Source organism: Ceratotherium simum, chromosome 31 (assembly GCF_057802395.1).
Source record: "Ceratotherium simum simum isolate JZ-2026a chromosome 31, ASM5780239v1, whole genome shotgun sequence".
In the NCBI taxonomy this organism is placed as follows: Eukaryota; Metazoa; Chordata; class Mammalia; order Perissodactyla; family Rhinocerotidae; genus Ceratotherium; species Ceratotherium simum.
Window position 1 is genome coordinate 33,943,312 of NC_141930.1, and position 27,248 is coordinate 33,970,559.

Sequence of the window (27,248 nt, forward strand, 5' to 3'; positions counted from 1 at the left end):
TTCTGTTTTTCTTCCTCCAGCCACAGTTCCATTCTACCTCTAGATTTTTCTCAACACCTCTGATTATCTTCAAACATTATATCATCATAAACCTTAGGCTTTTTTATTATGTAATCATTAATATTTTGTTATATTATTAATAATATGCTTTGATACACATACTGCACTTATTGTTTTGCTCATGGAACAAAATAAACTACTATATAGAGTGTAAGAAATCCAAATAAATTTTATTTTTCAAAATTTCACTGTTTTAGTCATTAAAACAAATACATATTAAGCATATCATTTTAGTCATTCTCCTAAATCTGCCTCTTGTTCAAATTGTGAATAAAATTCACTCATCCCTCAGTAGGTAGCATTATGTAATTAAAATGCAAATTTCAGTATAGGTCATTGCTCATTGAGTAGTTAAAAATAACTAGGAATGTTATCATGGCATTCTACTATACATCAATTTGTTGGAATATACTTTGAGGCTTGACAAATTAATTCTTCCACTAGATTTCTAATCTCGTTTTTCAGTATAAAATCAAAATGAACACACCAGGAAAGTTTCCATATTTGATGAAAGAAAATTATCTCGATTCCTTGCTATTGTAAATGGCATGATTCTGTTTCTGCTATGAGAATTGTAGGCAATCTAACCTAGAAATAATTAATCTCCTTCAAGTTCGATAATATCAAGTGCTGCTTTTTTGTATTTCATAAATATGTTGGTATTTTTTCAAAATATAATTCAGAGTTAAAATTTCCTTGAAGCTTTAAGAATTGCTATGTCACAAAAAATTATATGACTCACATTTTCTTATTTTTGTGCAATAAATTGTATGTAACATGAGATTATTTTTGCCTTATTTTTCATTGTTTTTAAAATTCATAAATAATATCTAAATAAATGGTCATTAAAAATATCTAAATAAATGTTCATAAAAAATACATAAAATAAAACATGAAAATTGGATCTTCACTCTCCTCCAGCTCTAATGTCTTTTCTAGAGACACTCAGGGTTAACCATCTCAGAGACATCATCCTAAAACCTGAAATGAAACTTGTGTAGGAAGGCATAAAAAAACGCAAACAGACAGAATCATTGTCTGCATGCTTTATTTTTGAACTTTTTTTCTGCACGTTGTTAATTTCAAGTATGTTAATTTATGTAACCATTCCTATTTTGGTGGGACAATTGTTCTCATTTTTCTATTACATTTAAACTTTTTTCTGTTAACAACAGCCTTTTAAAAAGAAGAATTGTTGCGCTAAATGATATGTGCAATTTAAGTTTTAATACTTATACAAAACTGCCCTCCAAAAATTTTATAACATTTCACATTCTCACAAATAGTAGATGAGAATATCTGAAGATTTAAATGTATTAGAGTACATGTTTTTATAACATAAATGCATCAATTAAATCTAATTGATATCTGTGCTTCACTATTTAAATTATCTATATTCACCGATTTACGAAGATATGGGAAAATATGGCTAAAATGTATCTTTCTACATTTTCTGTCTCCTTATGTATTTCACTTGACCATAATGAAATCATGTCATTGAGTTTACACAATTTCATTTGGATATTTAAATATATAATTGTGATTTATAATTGCCCTATACAAGGGATACATTCTTGGTGATAAATACATGTGCTCAAGGATGATTTTTTTTTTCACTTTGTTGCAAAAGAGACTCCTTTTATTTGTTCCAAATCTTAAAATCAAGGTAATCTAAACTCAGGAAATTCTGAGTCATCAATGCTACTCTACACTCCACTCTCACCACCAACAGTCTTGATTCACCTCAGTCTTTTACATGCACTCCACATAACAGAAAGCATGGGCTTCAACTGCATTCAAGATTATATACCTAATCTTGCCTAGTGTTTTCTTCCTCTGCACTAGGCTTTCTGACATTATATTGCCTGTTGTTTTAATCTCCCCAGAAATTGAATTCTGAGCCTAAATTACACATTTATGTGCCACATTTGATACAAGTTATCTGAATCTCTGTATGCAACTGCTAGTCAGATAAATGCTAAAACTATATATTAGAAATTAAATGGGTGCCTGAAATTGCTGTCTATAACTATACTGCTCTGATGCCCCAGAAAATTTGCCTACCTGGACTTCCTTGTAAAGTTTTAACTTCACTATTTGGCTTTGTACTCAAGGTAATACAGAGGATAAGTCGGATTTACATAATGAAGCACATGCCCCAGAACATGTTCAATGTCACAGACATCGTCATAGACAATGTAGTAGGCAGCATAACCATGATTCCAATTTAGATTTCCCAGCTTCTAGTCTAAAGCCTACTTCCTAACATCACATTAATTTCAGATTCAGAACTGAAGGTTGATGACTCTTTTCTAATATACATTTCAATACATTACAGGATTAATGGAAAATGACAAAGGAGAATAGCTGAATCTCGTCTCCTGCAAAATAGTTGATGTATAATGCATTCTAAAGAGATATTTAGAGAAAGAGTTTGAATTAAATCATATATTCAGCAACATGCAAGAGAGTATATTATAGAGAATTAATATATTATTCAAAAGATTTTCTAAATCAAAATAGACATATTTAAACTAAATCTTTTTCTGTGAATTAAGAATTTGTAAAATATTCTTTGTAGCTTACTATGTTAAAAAGACCTTTCAGCTATTATTATGGAGATAAAAGTTTTCAAAAATTCTCAAAAGGCACAAAGCTTAACATGGTTTGCTTCAAAATATATTATTAAGCATTTATTTCCATTGTAGAGTTTCCACAATGTCCCTTATGCTCTCATTTGTGCTTCAGAATTTTAAGCGTAGCCCAATAGTAAAAAGAAAATTTGTTCTATACAGCTATTTAATATAAAATACATTTAATATGGTGTGAAATGGAATAAATATCATAATCATTTATTTTATGCCTTCCCTCTGGGAAAAACAAACAAACAACAAACTGATTATAATTCAACAGGGAAACCAGTCACATATGATGCTCCTTACAAAGTATGCTGTATATCTACGTTTCCCTCACTAGATCTAATTTCTATCCTTCTACACTGTGTCCTGTGTCTGGGAGGCTGACTTGTATATACTTCATGAAAAAACTCCCTTACCCTCTTGTTTCCAATTGGAGTCATTCTATGAGAGAAGCTAGCAGGAGAAAAGAGCATAAGGAAGAGAGTGAGATTTTGGTGTGTATTTTCCAACTCTGTCCCTGCAGAAGCTGCTAAGGGTTCACTAAGACCCTTTTCTAAAGGATAGATCTTTTGTCAGACATCCTTATCCATATAAATACTCTTTAATGATTCTTATAACAGCATCCTTCCCTTGTGTCCTCAGGCCTAGGTACTACCTCCACAATGATACATATATATCATATATATGTATCATATATATGTATATATATACATATACACACACACACACTTGTAGTTTCTTAAAAATAGACTTATGTTTTTATAAATAGTTCCTTAACTTTGATATCCTCAAATTCTCAGTTTGATTTTTTGTTATCTCTTACCTACCAAAATCCTGAATGATACAAAAAATAGTTAATATAGATTTATGAAAAGTTTAACAAATCTTATTTGCATAAAACAAGTTTTATTTAAAATTGGAAAAGATTGTCAAAAACAATCATCTCAAGGCTCTGGAGACTGACTGAAGACATACAACAAATTGAGAAATGTTATCCTTCAAAACCTGCTGGAGTCAGTGGTCATGCTGCTTCAGTGTGCTCCCACCCTCCAACCCCACCCTCAGTGGTCAGTGAAAATCATTACTGTACCCATGTAGGCCTGAAAAGGAAACCCAACAGCTTTGATACCAGAAGGGCTGGAATTGACTGGAGTTGGGTAGCATAAATTTATGGCATTGACAACTAAAAGAGCAAACTTAGTAGGATACAAATGGAGCAAATGTCATAGCTTGTCAGTTGAAGTTTTGATACTTGCTGGGGAAATTGTTAGACAAGTGACAGATTGAATAGATTGACCTAGAAAGGAGATAGCCAAATAAGGGCTAAATTAGCTCTCCACACATACCTGGCTGAATGGGAAACTGCACATGAACAGGGAAGACCCTCCAAAGTGCAGTGGAAAAAAGAACCAAGGGAAGCTGAGAACTTGCTGAACTACGAATGCACTCCTCAACCTAACAGATTGATCAGTGGAGAGTGGAAGCCTATGGGTCTGAGATGTCTTCACATAATCTTCCCAAATCATTGGCTAGCCATGAAGGTATAAAGATACAGATGTTATCGCTTGGAAGTGAGGCAAAAAACAAAAATAGGAATTAGAAAAAAAACAGACCAGAGACATCAGTGGCTGCACAACATAGGAGAGACAGATTCTGCAGTTTATGTCAGGCATGTTACAATAAACTATCAGAAAAAATAAACTCAGAGCTGATGACATGTTTTATCTAAAATGTCTAATTTTCAATCAAAAATTATGAGAAACATACATATACACAGAAAAAGGAAAATGTTATGCATTCTTGGAGGTGGGGGGGCAGCGAGAAGCAGTCAATAGAAACTGACGCTGAATGAATAAAGGTATAGATTTAGCCAACAAAGAATTAATAGAAGCTATTATAAATATGTTCAAACAATTTATCAAAGGAAAATATCATGGCAATATCTTAACAAATAGGCAACCTCAATAGAGAAATAGAAATTAGAAAATCAGAACCAAATGGAACTTCTAGAGTTGAAAAGAACAGACAATAGAACAAGAAAGAAGGAAGAAATAGTAAACTCATAGATTAATAGAAATCAATTTGAAAAACAGAAAAAAAAATTGAAAAAAATCAAAGAAATTTTGAGACCTGTGAGACAATGCCAAGTATATCAACATATGTGTATTGAAAGCCCAAGAAGGAGAGGAGTGAGAGAAAGGGGGATGATGTTATTATTTGAGGAAATAATAGCTGAAAGCTTTCAAATATTCAAAGAAAAACATTAACCTAGAAATACAGGAAACTCAACACACTCCAAGTAGAACAAACATAAAGAGATATACACCTAGACACAACACAAGGCAAAGTTCTGAAAGAGGTAGACAACAGAAAATATTGAAAGTAGCAAAACTGTCCTTACATATAGGAAAACATCAACATATGCACCAATTATGTTCTGCATTGTACTGGAGGAGCTCACAGTGCCATAAACCAATAAGAAGAAATAAAATGTGTCTGTATTGGAAAGGAAGGAAAAAAAAATGTATTTTTCACAGACAACATGATCATCAACAGTTCCTACAAATTAGAAATAATTGTTGCAAGGTTACAGAAAACAAAATCAATATAAAAATCATTTTTGTATCTATATACTAACAAAGAAAAATTACAAATTGAATTAAAAAATTAATACCATTTTTATAGAATCAGAAAATTATGAACTACTTAGAAATAAATATGATAAAATATACATATCTATACACTGAAAACTAAAAACTGTTTCTGAGAAAAGTTGAAGAAGACCTGAAAAGATGGAGAGACATGCCATGTTCATGGATCTCAAGACTAAATATTGCTAATATGTCAAGTTTCCCCAAATTTAGTTACAGATTCAATGCACTCACAATAAAAATCCAAATACACTTTTAAAAATATACACATTGGGAATTTAATTTTATTTTCATGTAAAAATAGCAAGAGCCTACAGTAGCTAAAATAATTTTGAATAAGAATTACCAGCTAGGGGACTTACACTACTGATTTCATGATGTTGTAAAACTACAGTAATCAAGACAGTGTGATATTAGTGTCAAAACATCTAAATAGACCAATTCAACAGAATTGAACACCCAGAAATAGATCCACACATACATGGCCAATTTATTTTTTGATAAAGCCATGAAACAATTCTATAGATAAAGAATAATATTTTCAAAAAATGGTGCTGGAATAACGACATTCATTTAAAAATAACTTTCATCTGTACCTCACTCTTAAAACAAGTATTAACTCCAAATGGATCATAGACCTAACATAAGAGAAAGTATTGTGAAAAATACAGGGAAAAAACATAGTGGAAAATTTCTGTTCTGGATTAGGCAAAGATTTCTTAAATATAATACCAAAAGCACGATCCATTAAAAAATGATAAATTACACTTCATCAAAATTAATAACTTCTACTTTTAGGCAATATATTTGAACAGACACTTCACAAAAGAAAACATATAGATTTCAAATAAGCACATGAAAAGAAGCTCACCGACATTACTAACCGGAGCAATGCAAATTAAAACCACAATGAGCAATCACAACAGGTCTACTAGAACATTTAAAATTTAAGAAAACTGACCGTACCAGGGACACTCTTTACACTGCTGGTGTGAATGTGAAATGGTAAAACTCTTTGGAAAACAGTTATGTGCTTTCTTAAAATGTTCAAAATTAAGCTCCATATTATCCAGCTATTCCATGGCTAGGATTTTACTCCTCCCCCCACCAAATAAAAGCATGTGTCAATACAAAGTCTTGTTCATAAATATTTATAGTAGCTTTACATTTAATACTCCAAAACTTAGAACAGAACAAATGTACATTAACACATGAATGGATATACAAATGGTGGTATAGTGATCAATGAAATACTACTCAGGAATAAAAAGGAATGAAGAATTGATGTACACAGTAAAATGGAGAAAACTAAAAGTAATTATGCTGTGTGAAAGAAGTCAGACAAAAAATCATACATACTGTATGATTCCATTTATATAAGTTCTGGAAAATAGAAACCAATCTGTAGTGGCAGAAAGCAGTCTGGGGAGTGGGGTAGGGGTAGGGCTGAGGGATGACAAGATTCCGCATGTCTGCTGGTGTACAGGCTATCTCCTCTCAGGCTGGCTTTTGTACTTTTCCAATTGGAATATGCAAGGATCTAAATATTATAGGTGTGGAAAAGTAATTGAGAGTGAGTCCTGGGGAGATTTCTTTGTGAGGCAACCGCTGCACGTGAAGGGGCTGCATTGCTGGCAAGGAAAGTTCATGGGCCTTACCATTTTAGCCTTTAGGCTTTGCCTTTAGCCTTTACCTTTTTAGCCTTGGCTGTACCTGTAAAAACATTCTCATCTCATAACTAAGCATCCCATGTCTTCTCCATCAGTGTCCTTACTTTAATGTGAAAGTCTGTATACACTACATACTATGTCTATCTAATTTAATCTATCTATTGATCAATCAGTCCATCAATCTATTAATCTATTGATCTATACACGTGTGTGTCATCAGTGTGTCTCTGTGTGTGTGTATAAAAGAAACAAGGGCCGGCCCTGTGGCTTAGCGGTTAAGTGCGTGCTCTCTGATGCTGGCGGCCCGGGTTCGGATCCCGGGCGCACACCAACGCACCGCTTCTCCGGCTATGCTGAGGCCGCGTCCCACATACGGCAACTAGAAAGCTGTGCAACTATGACATACAACTATCTACTGGGGCTTTGGGGTGAAAATAAATAAATAAATCTTTAAAAAAAAAAAAAGAAACAAGACAATTTTGCTACATGTTATATGTTCCTTCTCCCTTCGGGATTTTGAAATTTTAAGTGTTTAGGAAAGAAAGCAAATGAGAATTAAAACAGTACTTTCAATAATGAAGCCCATGTATGTGTATAAATACACCACACACACAGACACACACACACAGACACACACACACACAGAACTTCCCACCATTTAAATAACTCTCTCCCACAATTTCTAAAATGTAGTTCATTTTATCTTGATTATAATGACTATTTTTGTGTATAACTAGATTGAGCTCTTTTAGCTCAACTGTAAAATATTTTTTATACCTGTCTTTTTCCTGTGAAACCTCTGCTACTATATTTTCACAAGGATTTATAAGCTAGTTGCTTTCACCAGAGTTAATTTATATGAAAATATTACTTTTTTAAAGAAGATTGTTCTTTAAATCATAAAATGCCAGCATATTTTTATCACCAAGTATTATAAAATGAACTAAAACAACAACAGGCTCATTATCTCCAGATTATGTGACTCTATGATTTGTTGTCAACATTTATAAATTGAATATATGAAGAATTAAAAGAAGTTTTCTTTCCAATTGAAAAGAACCTGGGTTTTGAAATCCAAAATAAAAACAAAGACCTATTTCCAGTCTCATTAGTTGAATATTTTGTTTCAAAAGGACACACACACACACTCACACACACACATCTTCAATAAAGCTAAAAATGAATGAAACAGATATACATCTTATTAAATTATAAATTTTAGGCCAGCGGTTTTAAACGATGATTGGACCAAGACCAGACAATCCGTAGATCTGAGGAGATAGACAGATTCCACTGGGAACGTGGGTTGTTATTTTCAAGGCTACTGTATTGCTGGAGAGCAGGGTTAGGATTAGATAAACTTAAAATACCACAAAAGCTCGTTTCTCCTATCAAGATTCAGCTGTTTTTCTTGAATAAATGCTTGAATAAATTCAGCAAGCCTTTGGTGAATTTCCAAAGTTGTGAAAAGTTGATTTGGACCATTTTTTTGTTGCTTTTATGGAGAAGCAAATTTTTGGAAGTCTGTACTCCTCCCTCTTCTTTGATCCTACTCCAAAACTGGAATTTAAACTGTCTTTTAATTTCTTAGCTCTCCCAACATAATTAGAAACTGCTAGTCATTTTTCCCTCTGTTGTCTGCATCATTCTATGTATTCGATGTACCTCTCTAAAACAATGTGTCCAAATTATTATAGCTAATCAAAAATTAATGTTTCTATAAGATAAACTACCTAAGGTAATATTTTTTTATTTTAAACGAGTATAATTTTTTATTTATTCAAACTATTATAATTTAATAATAGTGTTTTGCACAGTGCCTGATATAAAGGGAACACATTATATTAATATTATCATGACGAATTAATCCTCTACGACCTTTCTCCTTGGTAATTATAGAATATACTCATTGTAAAATGCTATTTTGGAGGGAATAGTGAAGTATGTTTCCAGATGGAGGAATTTTAGTTAATAATCATTAAGAATGATAAATGTAATAAATAATGACAAAGAATTTAGGTATATATGGCAGTGTGACATAGGTCTGCTTGTCTAAATGACCTCTAGTGTATTGAGTGAATTATCACAACATAATTTTACACCCAGCTGAGTATCACTATTTAATCTAACAGTAAGACCACTGTCACCCCTTTCCATGCTTTTCAATAAGTTATAAATTGAAGCTGAATTTCACTGTGTTCACTTTATAAACAAATCCGATCAAAATTGTATAGAGAAAACAAATGGTTATGTCTACGATGCACAGACGAAATGAGAAAGTTACTTCTAACAAAAAGTGAACTAGGAGATATACTATTTCATTTCAAGTCTAGACAATAATTAAGATTAAACCAAATCCCAAAGGCCTTGGTTTAATATAATTTCTAACTTATTTGCTTCCTAGACATTTTAATAATAAAAATGATTTTAACTTTATTGAGGTATAATGACATAAATAAACAGCATATGTTGAAATAATAAAGTTTGATAAGTTTTGACATATGTATGCACCCATGAAACATCACTACAGTCCGTATGGTGAACATATCCATCACCCCCCAAAGTTTCCTCTTGCTCCTTTATAATCCCTCCCTGTTGCCACCCCCTCCATTCCTCAGGCAACCACTGATTTGCTTTCTGATTTTATACTTTAGTTTGCAATTCCTAGACTATTATATAAATAGAAGCATGTAGCACCCATTCATTTTTGTCTAGTTTCTTTCACTCAGCACAAAAATTTTGAGAATCATCTGTGTGGTAGCATGTATCTAGAGTGTATTCCTTTTTTGTTGTTTGTTTTGGTGAGGAAGATTAGCCCTGAGCTAACTTCTGTTGCCAATCCTCCTCTTCTTGCTGAGGAAGAGTGGCACTGAGCTAATATCTGTGCTCATCTTCTTCCATTTTATGTGGGACATCTGCCACAGCATAGCTTGATAAGTGGTGTATAGGTCTGTGCCCAGGATCTGAACCTGCAAACCCTAGGCCACCAAAGCAGAGCACGCAAACTTAACTGCTACACCACCAGGCCAGCCCCATAAGTGTATTGCTTTTTATTGCTAAGTAATATTCCATTGTGGAGATATAACACTGTGTGTTTACCCATTCACCTGTTGATGGAATTTGAGTCTCCAGTTTAGGGCTATTACCGTATAAAGCTGCTATGAACACTTGTGAACAAGTCTTTGTATGGGCATACACTTTCATTTCCAAAGAGTGGAATGGTTGGATCATATAGCAGATGTACATTTAATTTTTTAATAATTGCCAGACTGTCTTCTAAAGTGGTTGCATCATTTTAATATTTCTACCAGCAGTGTAAAAGAGTTCCGGTTCCTCCTTGCCAATACTTAGTATGAGCAGTTATAATTAGCCATTCTAGTAAATATGTAGTAGTATTTCACTGTGCTTTTAACTTGCATGCTCCTAATGGCCATGAGGTAGAGTATTTTTTCATGTGCTTGTTTGACATTTATGTACTTCTTTGTGAAGTATCTGTTCCAATTTTGGCACATTTTCTTTTTATTGAGTTGTTTGTTTTCTAGATATTCAGTTTTTAAAAATATATTCTGGATTCAAATCCTTTATTATAGATATGATTTACAAATATTTTCTCCCAGTCTGTCCCCTGTATTTTTCTTTTCTTAAGAGTCTCTTTTGGAAAGTGGAAGTTTTTAGTTTTGATGGTGTCTCAGACTTTTAATCATGTTTCTTATTTAAAGATATTCCCAAACCCCATTACATTAAAATCTCTGACAGAATCACAATATGTAAGGCACTGTATTAGGAGCTAAAGATATAACAAGGACTAATATCTTTACCTTTAATCAGTTTACAGTTGAGTTTGGGCTGAGAGAAGGAGGATAGGTTAATAGAGAATAACATACAATGTTATTAATCATTAATAACATACAATTGCAACAAGAGAGAAATGCTTAAGATCCTATAGAAGCCCATTGTTTAAATGTAGAAATAAAAACATAAAATTACTAGAACTAAACAATGGATGTTTTTCTTTCTATTAATCTTGAAATGATAAAATCTTCTATGTACAACACAATCCTATGAGCCAAAGGGAAAAAAAAAATGATTGCTAACTTAGGCTAATAAAAATACAAAGGGTAAGGTTCCTTCAGGTATTGAGTATGCAGTGCTTACAAATAAATAAGAAAACAATAAGAAGAAAATAGGAACATGTTCAAAACTCAGAGACAGACATATAAAAGAATATACCAATGTCATTTAAATATGCTCTACTTCACATATCATATTAGAAATACATCTTGAAAACGGCAAGCACATAAACTTTTCCAGCTATCCAATAGAAAAGACCAAAAGCCACAGGACATCCAATAAATATGGTGGACTGAGCTGATTCCAATATACAGAAATGCAAAATAGAATGTAACAGGAACAATAACAGACTTAATACACAACTGTGCTCAAAACAAAAAACATGGAATGTCTTGATGCAGCAATTGAATCAACAAAGTGAGTGGAAGTTGAAATGAAAGGGCTCACAAGGGAAAGGCATAGAACTTAAGCACAAGGGCTTGGGAATGAAATCCTCTCAATGGGAAGGAAACTGGGATGCAACATTTCTTCCCAGATGCGAACACCTTTACCAAATTCTTGGTCATCTTCTTGAGATTTTTTATTCCTGTACAAGAATATTCCAAATGCTTTAGTAAAAAAATAGTGGCTTTTTTATTCCCTGTTCTTCACCTCACTATTGCCAATTAAACCTTTTTGGATAATCTTCCATATCAGTATCAATAGAGCTAGCTCATCCTTTTAATGGCTGCTCAGTATCCCGCTGGTTGGATATTCAGGTTACTTCAAATCCTTTGTTGGTGTGCATTTGTTTCTCTTCATCATGCTCAGGAGTTAGTTTGGTTCTTTAATCTAAAGTCTCATAGAAACTCTTAGCTATCGCCTCTCTTCATACATTGCCTCTTAGACATTTTCTCCAGCCTTTCACAAAACTTTTGTGGAGCTTCTTATTCTAATCTCATGATTTGCACTATCTTTCATCCCTTTCTGTGTGTGTTGCATTCTGATTATATTCTCAGATACAGTACTTCCAATTACATATTTTATCTTCATCTTTATCTATTCTATTATTCAATTGGTTAATTTATTTTAATTTTAAATATATTCATTTTTTTGTTTGTTTTTGAACTTCTATTTAGTTCTTCTGCAAACCAACATTTTTTTAATACCGTGTCAGTTCTTGGCTTACACTTTCCATCCTTTATTTAAAAAAAACACATGATAATTAAAAATAGTTTTGAACTGTTCTTTAATTTCTAGACTACACTTTCCCTTATAATGGTTTGTAATTCTGGATTCAAATCTCTTCTTCAGTGAGAGTGGTTTTCCTGAAAGTCTCGTACATTCGGGACCATGGGCGTGTCTCTTTAGAGCTAATCTGTAGCACTGGCCTCTGCTGGACAGCAGAACTTTCTCCAGTACCAGACCCCTTTATGTTTTTATTTTATTTTAATTTCTCTGGTTGGAGTGGCTGTACCATATGGGGAGCACAAATTCAAAACCAAACCCCACAGGAAGCAGAAGACTTATGTTCTAATGTATCTCGGGTGACGTCTTTTTTTCGTTTTTGAGACCTCGAGCATCAGGGGTGTGAAGGGGCCTGATTTCCGTTGTATAACGCTTGAATATTTAATGTATGTCTGAATTATTTAATCAAAGGTACTTGTATAAATATGTATATTTATATCCAATCTAAGCTTCAGAGAACTCTACATGAAAATTAAGTTAGGAAGAAATTTGAGATGAAAGCAACACAATATGGTTTAGTCTGAAGTAAGAGTCCTGTTTAAATGGTAAATATGGATGAGAAATGAGATTATATGTGTTTTTAAATTTTTATTCCTTAAAGTGGTTCAGATTTTATTAAGTAGCGAATGTACCCTGGTCTCCTAATGCATTGTTATCACACTATGCAGATGAGTTTTTCCTATTATGCATATATATGAAAGTTGAACTACAAAACTAATCCTATTTCCTGAAAGTCTTCATTTACATAATGGAAAGCAGGAAGGGAAAAATCTATTAACTCTTGCTTTCGGATTTTAAAATGCCAAGAAGAATTCATTATGATATCAAAATTGTGAGATGCTAAGAGATTTGAAATAAAATTTCAGTATAATACTAATATTAAAAGGCTAACAAATAAAAAAGCCATGAATACTAAAACTTACCTGTTTATTATATATAAGTATGTGTTAGAATATTCAACAGTTTTTATTATTCTATATGTAAGTTTTTCCAAATTCTTATTTACTTCACTCAGTATCATTCGATAAATGCAGAGCTGACAAGGAACGCTGCACATCAGTGAAGGGCCTATGTAGGAAGTGTTAAATGTAGCTGTCATTGTAAATCAAGAACACTAATAGTAACACAATTACACTAACTATTAACACTTCACATGTTGAGGTTAGAAAGGGCAAGGAAGCGTGATAACGCAGATATTAGAATCATTCTTAAAGAAACATTCACTATTTATATTTTTGGCAAGAATTCCCAAAATGAGTAGATCTACATTTTTGTATATCTGACTATAAAATGACCATGTCTGCTGATGGACATTACAACCTTCCCCCAATGCTTCTTTCCATTTCAATAATTTCTCATGAATAACTTTTTTCCCCTACCTCAGCCCTATGAAACTGTTCAACTGTGTTTCCCAAGATATCGCCTGTGCTCTATCAGCCTCAGAATCACTGGGATGAGATGGGAGCTACAAAGGGAGTTTCCCAGGCACCATCACAGAGTTAGTGGATCAGAAGCACTGGGGTAGAGCCCTGGTCTCTGCCCTGTAAACAAAGGACTCAAATACAACCACAGCTTGCTGTGAACGTGATGAGACACACACATCTCTGCAACCTCTGCATTAATCTGAAACACCAACTTGGTGCAGGAGTGAGGACCTGCAGGTAGGAAGCAGGGTATGCCTAGGGCTGGACAGACAGTTGAGAGACGGGAGACACACTGAGCTCTCCAAAGCTGTTCTCACTAGTATTTCATCACACACGGCTTTGCGGGCTAGTCTGGGCTAGTGACATTATTAACAACATAATTTATACAAGAACATAAATTCTGTATTCCAAAGAATGAGTTAAAAAATTTAACACATCATTGATAATAATGGTGTACATTGAGAACTTTACATTTGTCATCATTTAATCCTCAAAAATAAACATGTAAGATAGTTGCACTTATACAAATGCTACAGGTGAGGGAACTGAGGTTTAGATAAAAATAAGCTAGTTTTTCTAAGTTGAAGACTACTTTAAAATTTTTACCATTGAAGTTAACTTGTGATTAGTGAACCGTTTGTAAATAGATATCTTAGATATTTAGATTTTGACCAGTGTTTGCAAACTGAGGTCTATGTCAAGAGTGAGGCGCTTATGGCCCCCCACTGCAGCTCCCCTGTCACAGGACCCTGACACACCGAGGGCCAGTCTGAGTCCAAAAGCTGAGCCTACGCTTGCTTTTCTCCTTCAAACTAATGTTTTTATTATGTTTATGAAAGCATGCAAAAGTTGTTTACCGCAATAAAACTATAAGTGGAATCAGTTATTTTCTATAATCAATTATTTTATTCTGTAATCAATTATAGAATAATTGTCTATAAGCTATTTAGTCTATAACTAAATTCTTTCCTGGATTAATCAGATATTATTTTCATTAAATTCTATTCTATTGCATTAACTCAGACTCACTCGAAATACTGTCAGCTAATTTTGAAAATTCTCTTTAACTTTTAGATCAATTAAACATACGTCTCCAAAATGTTGATATAATAAAACTATCTTATGTAAATAGCTCTCCAAATTCTTCAACATTGTATTCAAATAAATACAATTATTTTGGCAAAAATAGTTTTGACTTAGTGCACTTAAAAGTTTTTTAATATCGCTTTTAATATGATTAGAGAAAGAGATATGTCACATACTATGAAGGAAATCTGATAAATTATGTATTTTCCTAAAGATAGCAAATAATAGCACCAATTATTTCTACATATATATTAAATACCATCAGGATTACCTTCTATAATAGATAAAATGATTTCGCTTTCCAATTATTTCTTCATCTTACCTGCTGGTTTACAGGAAAGTTTCTGTTGATTTTTTTAATCTGCAATGATAAATAAATAATAAAAATGAGAACAACAAAGATAAAGTAACAGGAGAGCCCTCAAATTTTATGAGAATCTATTTTTAGTGAGTTAATATATACTGATATTCTATATTCGCATACTAAAATCATTGCATATCAAACACCAATTACAAAAAGTTTTTTTTTTTTAATTTTGGCTGTCAAAATTATCCCAAATTTCATATGTAAACATTTTGAAAAGATTTCCATCTCATAATTTTCTCATTTATGAGAAATGAAAAGCCAGTGTTTCCACACAATCTATTGAGAACATCAAGAGTAAGTTTTTGTAGTTTAGTTTTACACTTTGAAGTCATATTATATTCAATTTGTTTTAACACTCAAGAGAACCAAAGGAAATGGAATATTCAAACACTAAGGGATAAAGTATATGTGTTGAAATACTTTCAGTCAGGACTCCAAATAAAGTATAACCTTTAAGACAATTTAATGAGTGACATTTCATGAGAATTTAAAATAAATCTTCAGGGAAAGAATTTCCTCTGTATTAAGTCATGTAAACAAACTTTAAAAACCAAATGAAAATCCATATCAGATTTAGACAAGTGACTTTATAATACACAAAGTCTTTGTTCAACAGAATTTTTACTAATTAAAATCAATTATTATTTTTCATTGGTTTTCCAGAGAAACTTAAACAATATGAACTCTGTGTAGTATATTATGTAGAATAAACACGACTGTTTTCACTTAGAAACTGTTTTATTGAATTATTTTAGTTTTCATTCCCTTTGTCTTACTGATAAATATAAAATAACAGGAAATTTAATGGATATGGTGCACAAAGTTGGAAAATCATCAAATGCCTCACCTACAAGGTGCCTGACTTACTGGCAAGATAGGTGTCATTTAAAATAAAAAAGAAAAGAAAATTTGAGAAGATTTAAATGATTTCAGCAGGATCATGTACAAAAACCATATCTTCCTTACACTGCTATAATCATTTCAAAACAGTTTGCTCTGGTGAGGAATCAGCCAAGGAAATCTCTAAAACTACCTGTGCCTCCAGCTAAGATCAAGGTCATTTGGAGATGTATACAGCAAGGGCAGATCCCTAAACATCTTTTATAAATCAATAAAAAATCTATATTGAATACTTTGTGGAACTATGCTTTTTGCTAGTTCTTATGGATTGTTATAAAAAATTATAAAATTCTACCAATATTGTATGTGGACACTTGTCTTCAAGTGCATACTATCTAGCGTTGTAACTTTTGATTTTTTAATCTGAGAAACAAAGTCTGAATAATCTATTCTGGAAAGCTGAAAATAAGCTGCATAGACAAGCATTGCATGATAGAAAGTGGTGGCTGAGATTGTGAAATACATACAGATCACAGAAATCTTGCTCTAGTCCACTCTTAGAAGTGTTTGTGGGATTGACATGCTTTCTCTAGTAGTGTTCCAATTTCTCTCCCCATTAGAATATTTAACAGAACCTCAGCCTTACTTATCTATGGAAGGTTGTTATATTATATTTGCTATTGTTGTTTTTGTTACAGTTTTCCTTAGTACATACCTGACTCTTGTAGAAGATCAACTTAGTAACATATCGTCTTTATCCTTTAAATAAGTTTATTGTATACCATTACTTCTATTAAAACAATAAAACGTATGGTATATTTCCTACCACTTCTCAAATATAAGCCAAGAATGTAGGAGCAACATAGACAGACAATTAGAATAGAAGAAAAGATAAAGGAAGAGTATATTAACGACTAGAAAGTTAGAATGACAAAGCAGTTAGTGAGATACGCAAGCAACTAGAACAAAATCTTTAAAAAATTGAGTGAGATATGCAAGTTAACTAGAACAGAATCTTAAAAAAATGGTATATAAGAAATAAATGTTTGGAAAATCATGAAATGGCCTTTAGAAATTATATCTAGATTGTTTTCCTAACGTGCAACAAATACAATAAAAAAATAAAATGGAGTGAAACATTAATGATATTAAGTCAACCACTGAAGAATTAAGATTCTTTAAGCTGCAAATGTTAACAAATTGTTTCTTTTTTTCCACATTACATCATCATAAGCTTTCAACTTCATTTACTTCTTTATAAATTCTTCATGCCATGCCTATGAACAATTTATCTTATCCCAGGAATCTGAATATAAATATTCAAATAGAATGAGTTAATACTTTAAAACTGCTACTTGTACTATTAATAAATTTATTTGACAATGGCACACTTTTTTTTTAAGTTTATTTCTACTAAAATCTACAGCTCTTTAATTGTGTAGCGTGTAAAATAATCTACTCATACTTATTCATGTTTTAATGGAATAAGAAGTTAAATAACCAAACTACTAAGCAGCAAGGTTGGTAATCCCGGTGTGAGACCTGGTGCCGTGACACACAACGCCCTCCGCCTGGTGTCTACATTGTGGTAACAAGTAAAGTAAGTCAATTCCATTCAGGTTTTCTTTGTGAAGTTCTAGACACAAAAACTATAACTGCTAAGGATTTGAGCCCATATACACAACCAAATCCACTTTAAAGATAATTTCAATCTTTCCTATAGCAAGTAGAGTATAACAATATAAAATATTCCATTTTCTAGTTATACTAACATTTTAAAATAAGACAACAATTAAATATAGAAAAAAATTTGAAAACCTCAGACCTCAAAATTTTTAAGAGCCAACTCTAAACATTCTAACAGCATTTCATACACACATATACACACACACACATAGACAGACAGCAAAAACTGAGTGGAAAATGTACTGCTATTAAGATTTATATGCAGCATACACTGAATTATTTATAGTGTTAAAAAATAATCAATATGTCCAAAACATTAGAATACTATGCAGTCATTACAAATGTTCATGAAGCATTATTTGGTGATTGGTAAAAAATGATGCTTATAAACTGTTCCCATTTAAAGACAGGATTTTAAGCAATTATTTTTAAAATTTTATATACGCACACAGATTGGTAAATTATGTACATTCACATACATACATTTAGACTAATGTCTGTATGCATGACTCAAAATTTACATTTGTATGTTAAATACTCACACAGAAATAGACCTAGGTGTGTGTACAACAAAGGTTGTGACAGTATTATTTTAAAACAATATTATTTGTACAGTTAAGAAATAGTAAATTAGTGCATGTCTTATTTTCTTAATGAAGCTGTCCCACTGTACAAAAATTTGAAAATCTAAAATGCCATCAAAACAAACTTCAGAGTAGGACTGTTTTTAAAGAGAAATCTTTTATTTTGTCCCTTTCAACATGAAGTTCTAAATCATTCATGACATTTTTAAAGGCTTGTAACAACTCTCAAGCCACAGTAACGTACGTTTGCACACGTGTGCACACACACACATATGTATATATTTGACAAATGAAGCGAGAAGTGGGGAGACTGTCATTTATTCATTTCTAAAATCCTTTTAATGACCTTCTACCAAGTGTGAGCCATGACGCTAAGTGCTGGAACATGGAAATGAAAGACATCGCATCAGGAACACTAGCAGAATGATGCTAGCTGACAGAGTCCGAATAGTCCAACGTGGCTGCAGTGGGGAATGCATATAAGTTCAATGTGGGAGCGACAATGTAGATGCATAACGACATTGCCAAGCTTTGCAGTCAGAGAAACCTGGGTTCGAATTCCAGCTGTAACGGTTACTGCATATCCTCAGGCAGCTTATTAATTACCCTGTGTCTAATTTCCTTCCTTTACAAAATGGTGATAATAATATTAACCACATACATTTGTTGGAAAATTAGATTTAAAAACAAATGTCATGAAGGTAGAGCTCAATAAGTGGCAATTATTATTAATATAAAAGAAGTTTGGATTTCCTTTGACAACAGTGAGGATGTTTTGAAGAATGCTGAGCAAAGACGTTTTCTTTCCACTATACTTTGCAAATGGCTTTCTCTTTTCTTGTCAACTCTAGATTAGGATTTGCATACTCAAGTGTCAAGTGGGTGACAACCAGGTGTGAATCAGGCTGGTGCAAACGATGGCAGAGTGGAGATGGCAGGCTATCAGCCTCCACAGCCTTAATTACCTGAAGCCATGCCCACAGTGAGTGGATGAGGAACCAGTCGAAGCTTCCTCAAACGTGAAAGCAGTGAAATATCCCACCATTTATCAGTCAGGAACAGTGTGCATACTTTTACATTTACAGGCATATCCTAGGAAACCTAAATTATAACTGAACACTCAATGTAGAAAATACTAGAAGTCATTTGTTTTGAACATTACTTACTTTGTAGTCATAACAAAAAATATCAACAAAACAGCTTAATAAGATAAAAATATTGGAAACATTAATGATAATTTAAATTTATTTTTAAAATAAAGCTTTGTGTCATATGATTGAGTGCCTAATTTATTATATGTAGTAAAATAGTAAATTATAAATAATATATTCTTAATAATGAAAAGCATTTATAAAGTAAAGTTTTAAAAGTTGTCTACTTTTGGCAACAACGCTAATTCTAAATAATAGAAATCCTAAATTCTCTGCATCATTTTTAGACTGCTCTTCAAATAAGAAAAATTAAAATCTGTCCAAATGACATGTTTAATGTTAAACTTCTTGGAAACCAATTTTAATTGTATGCTATCAGAATCAATAATTTATGTTAAGAGAAGCTGAAAATTAATATAAACTTGAAAAACATAGAGTCAGTGTCTGAACATGAAGGCCTGCAGAGGTGAAAACACAGACCTGAGTCCACGCCACGCCCGTTGTTCGTGGAGTGAGCGAGATCACTTACGCTGTTAGTCCTAAGGCTGTTCGAGAAGCAGAAGAGGATTTAGACCAGGATTGCCTAACATGTCATTGCACAAGAACAGCGGTGACATAAACCACTGCTCCGTAAAATGCGTTCAGGTGATGGAAATCCATGTTAAAGCTTTTAGTCCAAAAGAGAAAGATAAGCCCATAAATTGTACATTCATCCCTACTTGAATTCGTGGAAGATCACTTCTCACGAGCCTCAAACGCAGCTATTGTCTTGTTTCTAAGGGTCCCATACGTTGTCCCAGGCAGCAGACAGTGCAACTTCATAATTCCATGTCTCTGACTCTAAGCCTATGCCTGCTGATATGAACCCTCTCTTCACAAACATTGGCTCCAGGCTGCACTGACCGAGACTAGTTTCTGTTTCAAGCACCCTTTGTCCTCTGGGGAGATACAGACGTGAAGGGTCTGTGGGTCCAGCATTCACCAGGGAGCAAGAGAGCAGAGGACTGATCTAACTGAGGAGGGATAGCACCATGGTAGAGCTACACAGCTGAAGGAGCTTCCAGATCATGATAGAGTTTGTTCTTCTTCCATGTATGCACTAATATTATCCTTCTATTACCAAAGGGAACTTTGGCATTGATGCTTCTTGCCAGACTACACTTAAGAGGCCACCACCCTCCAGTTGCAGTGCTGGGATATGTTTTCAATAGCAATTATTATTTGTTTCACAAAGTAGTGTTTGCTCTCTCCCAGTCTTCTTGAATACAACGGTTGTATCTCATACCTGTTTTCTCCTGGGGAGCAAACATGGTAAATAGTTACTGTTGCTGAAAACCACAGGGACTTAACATTGGAGACTGTGTCTATGTTGTATATTTATTATTTAATTCAATAATAGTTCCTTTTGAAGTTTTCAGGCTTTTTACATCAATTCAAGGATGGATCCTGTCTTCTTGTTCTTTAGTATTGCCTGTTTCCTCAGTGTCCACATGCCTTTCCTAACACATTTATACATAATAAATGCTCAAATGTGGAGGACATTTCATATATTTTGCACTCTGTTGGGATGATTTACTCAAATATGAATCTGTCCCTTTATAACAGAAACATTCCATATTTTTCCTACATTATAAATCAATTTTGAATTATATGTTGCCAAAACATACCGAACATTTTAGCAGAGTGTTGATTTAAGCTAAGAATGTGAAATATAATTAATATCTACGGGGAAGTATAAGAGGACACAATTGACATTGTGCAATTTTTCATGAACCCCTCCCAACATCTTAATAAAAAATAGAAAATATACTTGATTCCATATTCATAATATAAGGAAATGATGAAAGAAAGAGAGAGAGGGAAAGGAAGGAAGGAAGGAATAAAAAGAAAGAAAGAAAGAGAGAGAGAGAAATAAAGAAAGAAGGAAAGAAAGAAAGAAGGAAGGAAGGAAAGAAAGAAACAAAGAAAGAGAGAGAAAGAAAGAAACCAAGAGAGAGAGGGAGGGAGGAAGGAAGGAAGGAAGGAAGGATGGATGGAAGGAACGAGCGAACTAAGGAAGGAAGGAAGAAAAGAATAAAGAGAGAGAAGGAAAGAAGGAAGAAAGAAAAAGAAAGAGAAAGGAAGGAAGGAAGGAGGGAGGGAGGGAGGGAAAGAAAGGAAGGAAGGAAGGAAGGAGGGAGGGAGGGAGGGAGGGAAAGGAAGGAAGGAAGGAAGGAAAAGGGAGGGAGGGAGGGAGGGAGGAAGGAAGGAAGAAAGAGAAAGAAAAAGAGAGGAAACAAGGATGATACGAAGGAAGAGGGAGAGAAGGGACAGATCTCCTACGGAGAATAATTCCAAATAATTTATGTAGTTACTCTACCCTCATGGATGAGTACAGAATTAGAATTTCTTTTGCTACCTTCAAGAAAAACATTTATTTCAAAGAAAGCAAATTTTTTAACCATTTTTAATCGTAAACCTCACTACAAATCTGATGAAACTTATGTGACCTCTGAGACTTCCTAGAAAAGAAGAAAAATTAATACTATGGCACAAGAAACAGAGTTGATTTGACCTTCTTCCATCAGGTAATATGTTATGATCGACCTTCTTCAGAGAGGATGATGACAGCAAAAAGAAAGAGCTGAGACTGAGAGTGATACGTCCAACACAGGAGGACTTGCTGTCTAAGAACTTTTGATAACACAGTGATCTACAAACATATGAATTGATTTAATGATTCATACGTATTTTGAAAGACAATATCTAGATTCAGAATGTTGTGACCTACACAAAGGAAACAAAACCTGGGTAGTGATAATTTCTTATTTTATTTGACAGTATGTATACATACCATAAGTAAGTATGGTATGAAATTCAAATATTTTAAAATCAAATATCAACTTATTTTTGTTTTATGGTGTAATTGTGATAAGATAATGCCCAACTCAGTGGGTCATTCTTAGAATTATCTTTGATTCCTAGGACACTGTAGGCTTTTTAGGAAATTCTGCCTTCTTCTAGTCATCCTGCAACAATTCCTTCAAAATAGAAAATCACAGGACCTTGGGTAAATTAGATAGGCAGATATTTTCAGATGCATAGCCCACACACACATGCGCACACATTGATAGCACACAGCGCTATGTTTCTACGTTGCAGACAATCTACAGAGACCTACAAAGATTTCCTGGTTAATCTGTGTTCATGTGGTCTAACCAGGGAATATGTTGAATAATTTTAAAATGAGATTAAAAAATAGTTACCTGAACAAAATTTTTCATTGAAATAGATGAAAGGATTAAAGGAAAACAAATGAATCCTTTTAAGTTATCACCGTGTGAAAAAGAAAAAAAAATAAGTTGATGTTTCTTTATAATTCTCTAGGCTTAGAGGTAGCAGAATAAAGATATAAAATAATATTTCAATGTAATCTTTTCCCAATATTTTCCCCTCCATATCACTTAGTATTATATAATACTGTTTATTTTATTTATTTACCTTTTGTATTATGATTTGTTTGCCTTCACTAGAAAATGAGTTCAGGAGGTCAGAGACTTCTATCTGTTTCATTAAATACATCATTTCTTGCACCCAAAAGATTGCCTAGGTCTTAGTAGGTGCTCAATCAATATTTCTTGAATGAGTGAAAAGATAGAATATCTCAGTTAGAACAGAGTCAAACTCTTGCATTTGAGTTTTAACTTAGTATTGAAAGCAAGTTGTTTCTAAAGAAAAATAAACATTCTAGAGGCTGGCCCCATGGTGTACTGGTTAAGGTCGGCACACTCCACTTTGGCAGCCCACACTCCACTTTGGCAGCCCAAGTTCACGGGTTCGGATCCAGGGTACAGACGTATACCACTCATCAGTCATGCTGTGGCAGCGACCCACATACAAAATAGAGAAAGACTGGCACAGGTTAGCTCAGGGCTAATCTTCCTCAGCAAAAAAAAAAAAAAAAAAAAATCTAAATTTTTAACTTTGAACTATAGTCTATCGTAATTCTAATGACTTCAAAACCTAGAGTTCACACCATATCTGAAAGAGTTGGAAGGAATGCTTGATGATTTAAAAGCAAGTTCTCTTATAGGAAAAATAATTTTGGGGTTGAAACAAAAATATGGAGAGAGAGAGTTGGGCTCCTGCATCTTGGCACCTTATGTCAAGTCTTGAAGGAGTAGACATAGAAAGCACAAATTAGTTTGGGAAATCCCAGTTGAGAGAGCTTTGGACTCCTCCCCAGGTGCTCATGGAATCCCCATGTCAAACACGGTTTCAAAATGAGAACAGCCATTGCTAGAGGAAGTGTTTCAGTCTGAAGGAGAGAATCCAAGATTTCTTATGCCTGCAAGCCTGGTGAGAAAATATCTAGGAGTGCTGAGAGACTAGAAGCTTCATGAGATGTGAGCGGAGATACTGGTGGATCACACATCAACAACAAGTGCATCAAGGCCAAAGGGTGACACAGACCACCTGGAAAGAACTGTTCCACAGAAGAGTTTACGAGGACCAAAGCTGAGGTGATCCATTATCTCTGCAAGGAGAAGGGGAGGAAAACTAGCATTTGAGTATTTACTCAAAAAGACTAAATTCTACTTTAGGAATGACTGAGATACTAAGAATCCCCAAGATTGAGATTACAGCATTAGAAATGGCAGATTAAGTGCAATGAGATTTAAATAGATTTCTGTTAAAAAAAAAATTCTTATAAAATCTGAGCACAGGGCTTGTCAGGTAAATTATTAAGTATAACCTTCTCAGAAAGATTTCCTATCATCTGCTTTTCCTGACTTTCGACAGTGACCTACATCAGTTCAGCTGTAGAGGGGATTTTGGAATTTAGTCATCCAGTTTAACGTGTAACAAAAAAAGGACATCACAGATGAAGGTACGTTTTCCTGTAACTTTATATGTTCTTGATGAAACGTGGATGACTAAAAATCATATTTCTATTATGCTCACACTGTACTTCTAGGGTAGCATTTTAACAATGCAAATCTTAAATTGCCATTTCTTATTAAATTAACTAATCACGCCCATTACTTCAGGAATACCAAAGCAGAATGCCATAGCATTCAAATCCCTCCGTGCTGCGGTCCCCGCCTGTCTCACGAGTCACCTGCACCCCAGGTCTCCGTGCAGAGCGTGACGCCCGCCTCGGGCCACCTCGCGGCCCGCGCTCCCCCGTCGCCGCACGGCGCCCGCGCCGCTGCGCGCGCTCCTGCCTCCTCGCTCCTCCCTGCCGGCCGCCCCCACTCCCCCTCGCCGCCTCTCACTTTTTCACCTGGCAAGGCCTGCTCTCTCTCTCTTGGTGTGTTTACCTGGGCGCACAGGGACTCCACAGCTTCATTCTCGCCGCACGCGGCACGGCCTGGCGCTGTCGTGCTCCGTAATCCAGAGCCACGTCTGCCGCGAAAGCTGTGCTGAAAACTCGAGCAGAACCGGCCAGGGACTTTTTCTTTAATAGTCCCTGTGGTCTAGCTGTTCTCACGTTGTTTTTGGCCACGTTTGATGACTGCCTCAGCACCGGAACCCTTAATTACAGAGGCTGCGCGTTTTGCCGCTTACCTTCCCTGACCCGAGCGCGGTGCCCACCCTGCCCAACAAGTACCGTCAATCACAGGTCGCTGCGTTGAAGGCACACGGCGCGCCGCTCCTCCTCCTCAAACCCCTTGAGAATCGCAGCGCCGAATCAGATTGACGTCAACCGCTCCTTCCGCAGCGGCTGGCGCCCGGGACCGGGCCTGCCGCGAGGCTCCGCTTCTGAGCTGCGAACCTGCAACTGGCTTAGCTATCCTAATTCTTCTTAGCTAGGATCTGGTTTAATCCTCGCTCTTAGTATAATCTCAGAACCTTGCAATTTATTGAAAGAACTCCTTTCTTCCACTTTGTCGATGATTTCTGACTTACAATCTGACTTTTTCTATGTAGCAAATATTGTAAATATTTTTCATGCCATTAAATGTTGTTCTATGACATAAAAAAAATGATTTCTATATGAGTAAAATTAACAGAAATGAAAAAATAGTGAAAATCACTAAATTAATATATATTTTGGACTAATGGGAGTAGTTGGTACTAAGATCTGACAGACTCTTGCTCTGCCAAAATATTACAGTGTTCTAATTTTAGCAAAAATTCTGGAAATTTAATTTTTATCAGTAATCTCGATATGTAAATTTTGACATTTACTTTAATTTTCAAAGACAGTGAAGACTAAACACAAAAATATATTTGTAGGTCAGAGATGGTTTATGGAAACACATCTATGGGATGGCCATATGAAGAACAAAAATAATTTAATCTTATAAATATATATGCAAAACCATCTTTAAAAATATAATCCTAATCTTTATAAAAAGTAATGGTAAAGGAAATATAATTAAAATAAGAAAATAATGCTCTTTTTACATCATTTAGAATCAGTATTTATTCCAAGTTAACAAATATCATGCTTAAAAATCAAATGTATGAAGTCCATTTAACAAAAGAATACGACTCTCTCTTACCATTATTATTTAACAATAACATTAAAAATTATAGCCAAAATAACATCCTGGAAAATAGAATTTAAAAGTATGACTATTACAAAGAGCAGGATACATGTGTCCATAAGGGAAGATAATCTACTTTATCATAAATACCCAAGACAATTAGATTAAAAATGACTGGGAGATTTCAAAGTGTTTGAATGCCAAATATGTATATCCAAATCAATAGTCTTCCTAAGTTTAAAAAAAGAGGAGATACAGAAATAGAATAAAATGTATTTTAATCCCACTAATAAGAATACAATTCATAACAATTAACCTAATATGAAATATATAGATCCATTCTTGAATGTCAAATTTCTTCCAAATTAAAATATTTGATGATGTTATTCCAGTGCAACTACTTTTAGCCCTTAGGGGTCTGTCGAGAATAAATTGTCAAACACACCCAAGGGTATTTAAAATTAATCTCAGGGGGCTATTCAGATGTACTATGGAATTACAATAATTAAAGCAGAGTTTTACCACTGCAAAACTAAACATGCCAATGACTTTTAAAAGAAAATTAATGATTGAATCTAAAATGTATATTACTGAGTTGATGACCAAGATTGTATTTTAAATTTAAATAGAGAACAACACTGGAACATTGGTTAATTACTTTAAAAACAATGTATCATGCAATAACTCCAATGCAGTCCATGTTTAATGAACACGGATTTAAGAAATAAAACAAAATTATTAGGCACCTAAATGAGGTGGGACAGTATGAGGCACATCTACCTTCCTACTGATGGCAATTGGAATGGAAAGATACACTTAACTAAAACCATTTTGTTTAAAGGCATCTGAGAGCCCCTGCTGTAACAAGGGTGAGCATGGCTAAGATTACAGAGAGATGAGAAGCACCAAGAGGTGAGCTGGCCTTCTGTACCCAGTAGACAGTCACAGCAAAAAGACTGAGAAGCATGGTATGCCCAGACAGACAACGATGAACAACGAGGCAAAGCATTACTTTTCTCGTAGGACAATATTGGCAACATTTGTGATTTGTGGGGCTTCAAACACAACATTGACTTTCACCTCAAGATACCTGCTGAATTCTGAGCCTGAGCACAGCAAAAGGCTAAAAAAATCAGAAAACCTATGAAAAAACAGACAAGAGTTTTAGAAATCTTGCTGTGTTGACAGGCAAGCACAGAGAATTCAGTCCTCTGGAGAGAAGAGCTCCCAGGAATTACGGTGCTCTCAGCTCAAAGGCCTGGAGGGCTATTATCTTTGGGGCAGGAAAAAAATAGAAGTAAACAGGGCCTTACAAA

General features: G+C 34.2%; 1 protein-coding gene across 5 annotated transcripts in view; it reads right to left on the reverse strand.

Moving 5' to 3' along the window:
- SNTG1 (syntrophin gamma 1) overlaps nt 1-27,248 on the reverse strand; it is a 334,797-nt gene that overhangs the window by 139,444 nt on the left and 168,105 nt on the right. For all 5 annotated transcript variants that reach the window (XM_087420584.1, XM_087420581.1, XM_087420583.1 and 2 more), the window contains exon 11: nt 15,151-15,189. In XM_087420584.1, coding sequence (XP_087276710.1) covers nt 15,151-15,189 — 39 coding nt within the window. The remainder of the gene's footprint in view (nt 1-15,150; nt 15,190-27,248) is intronic.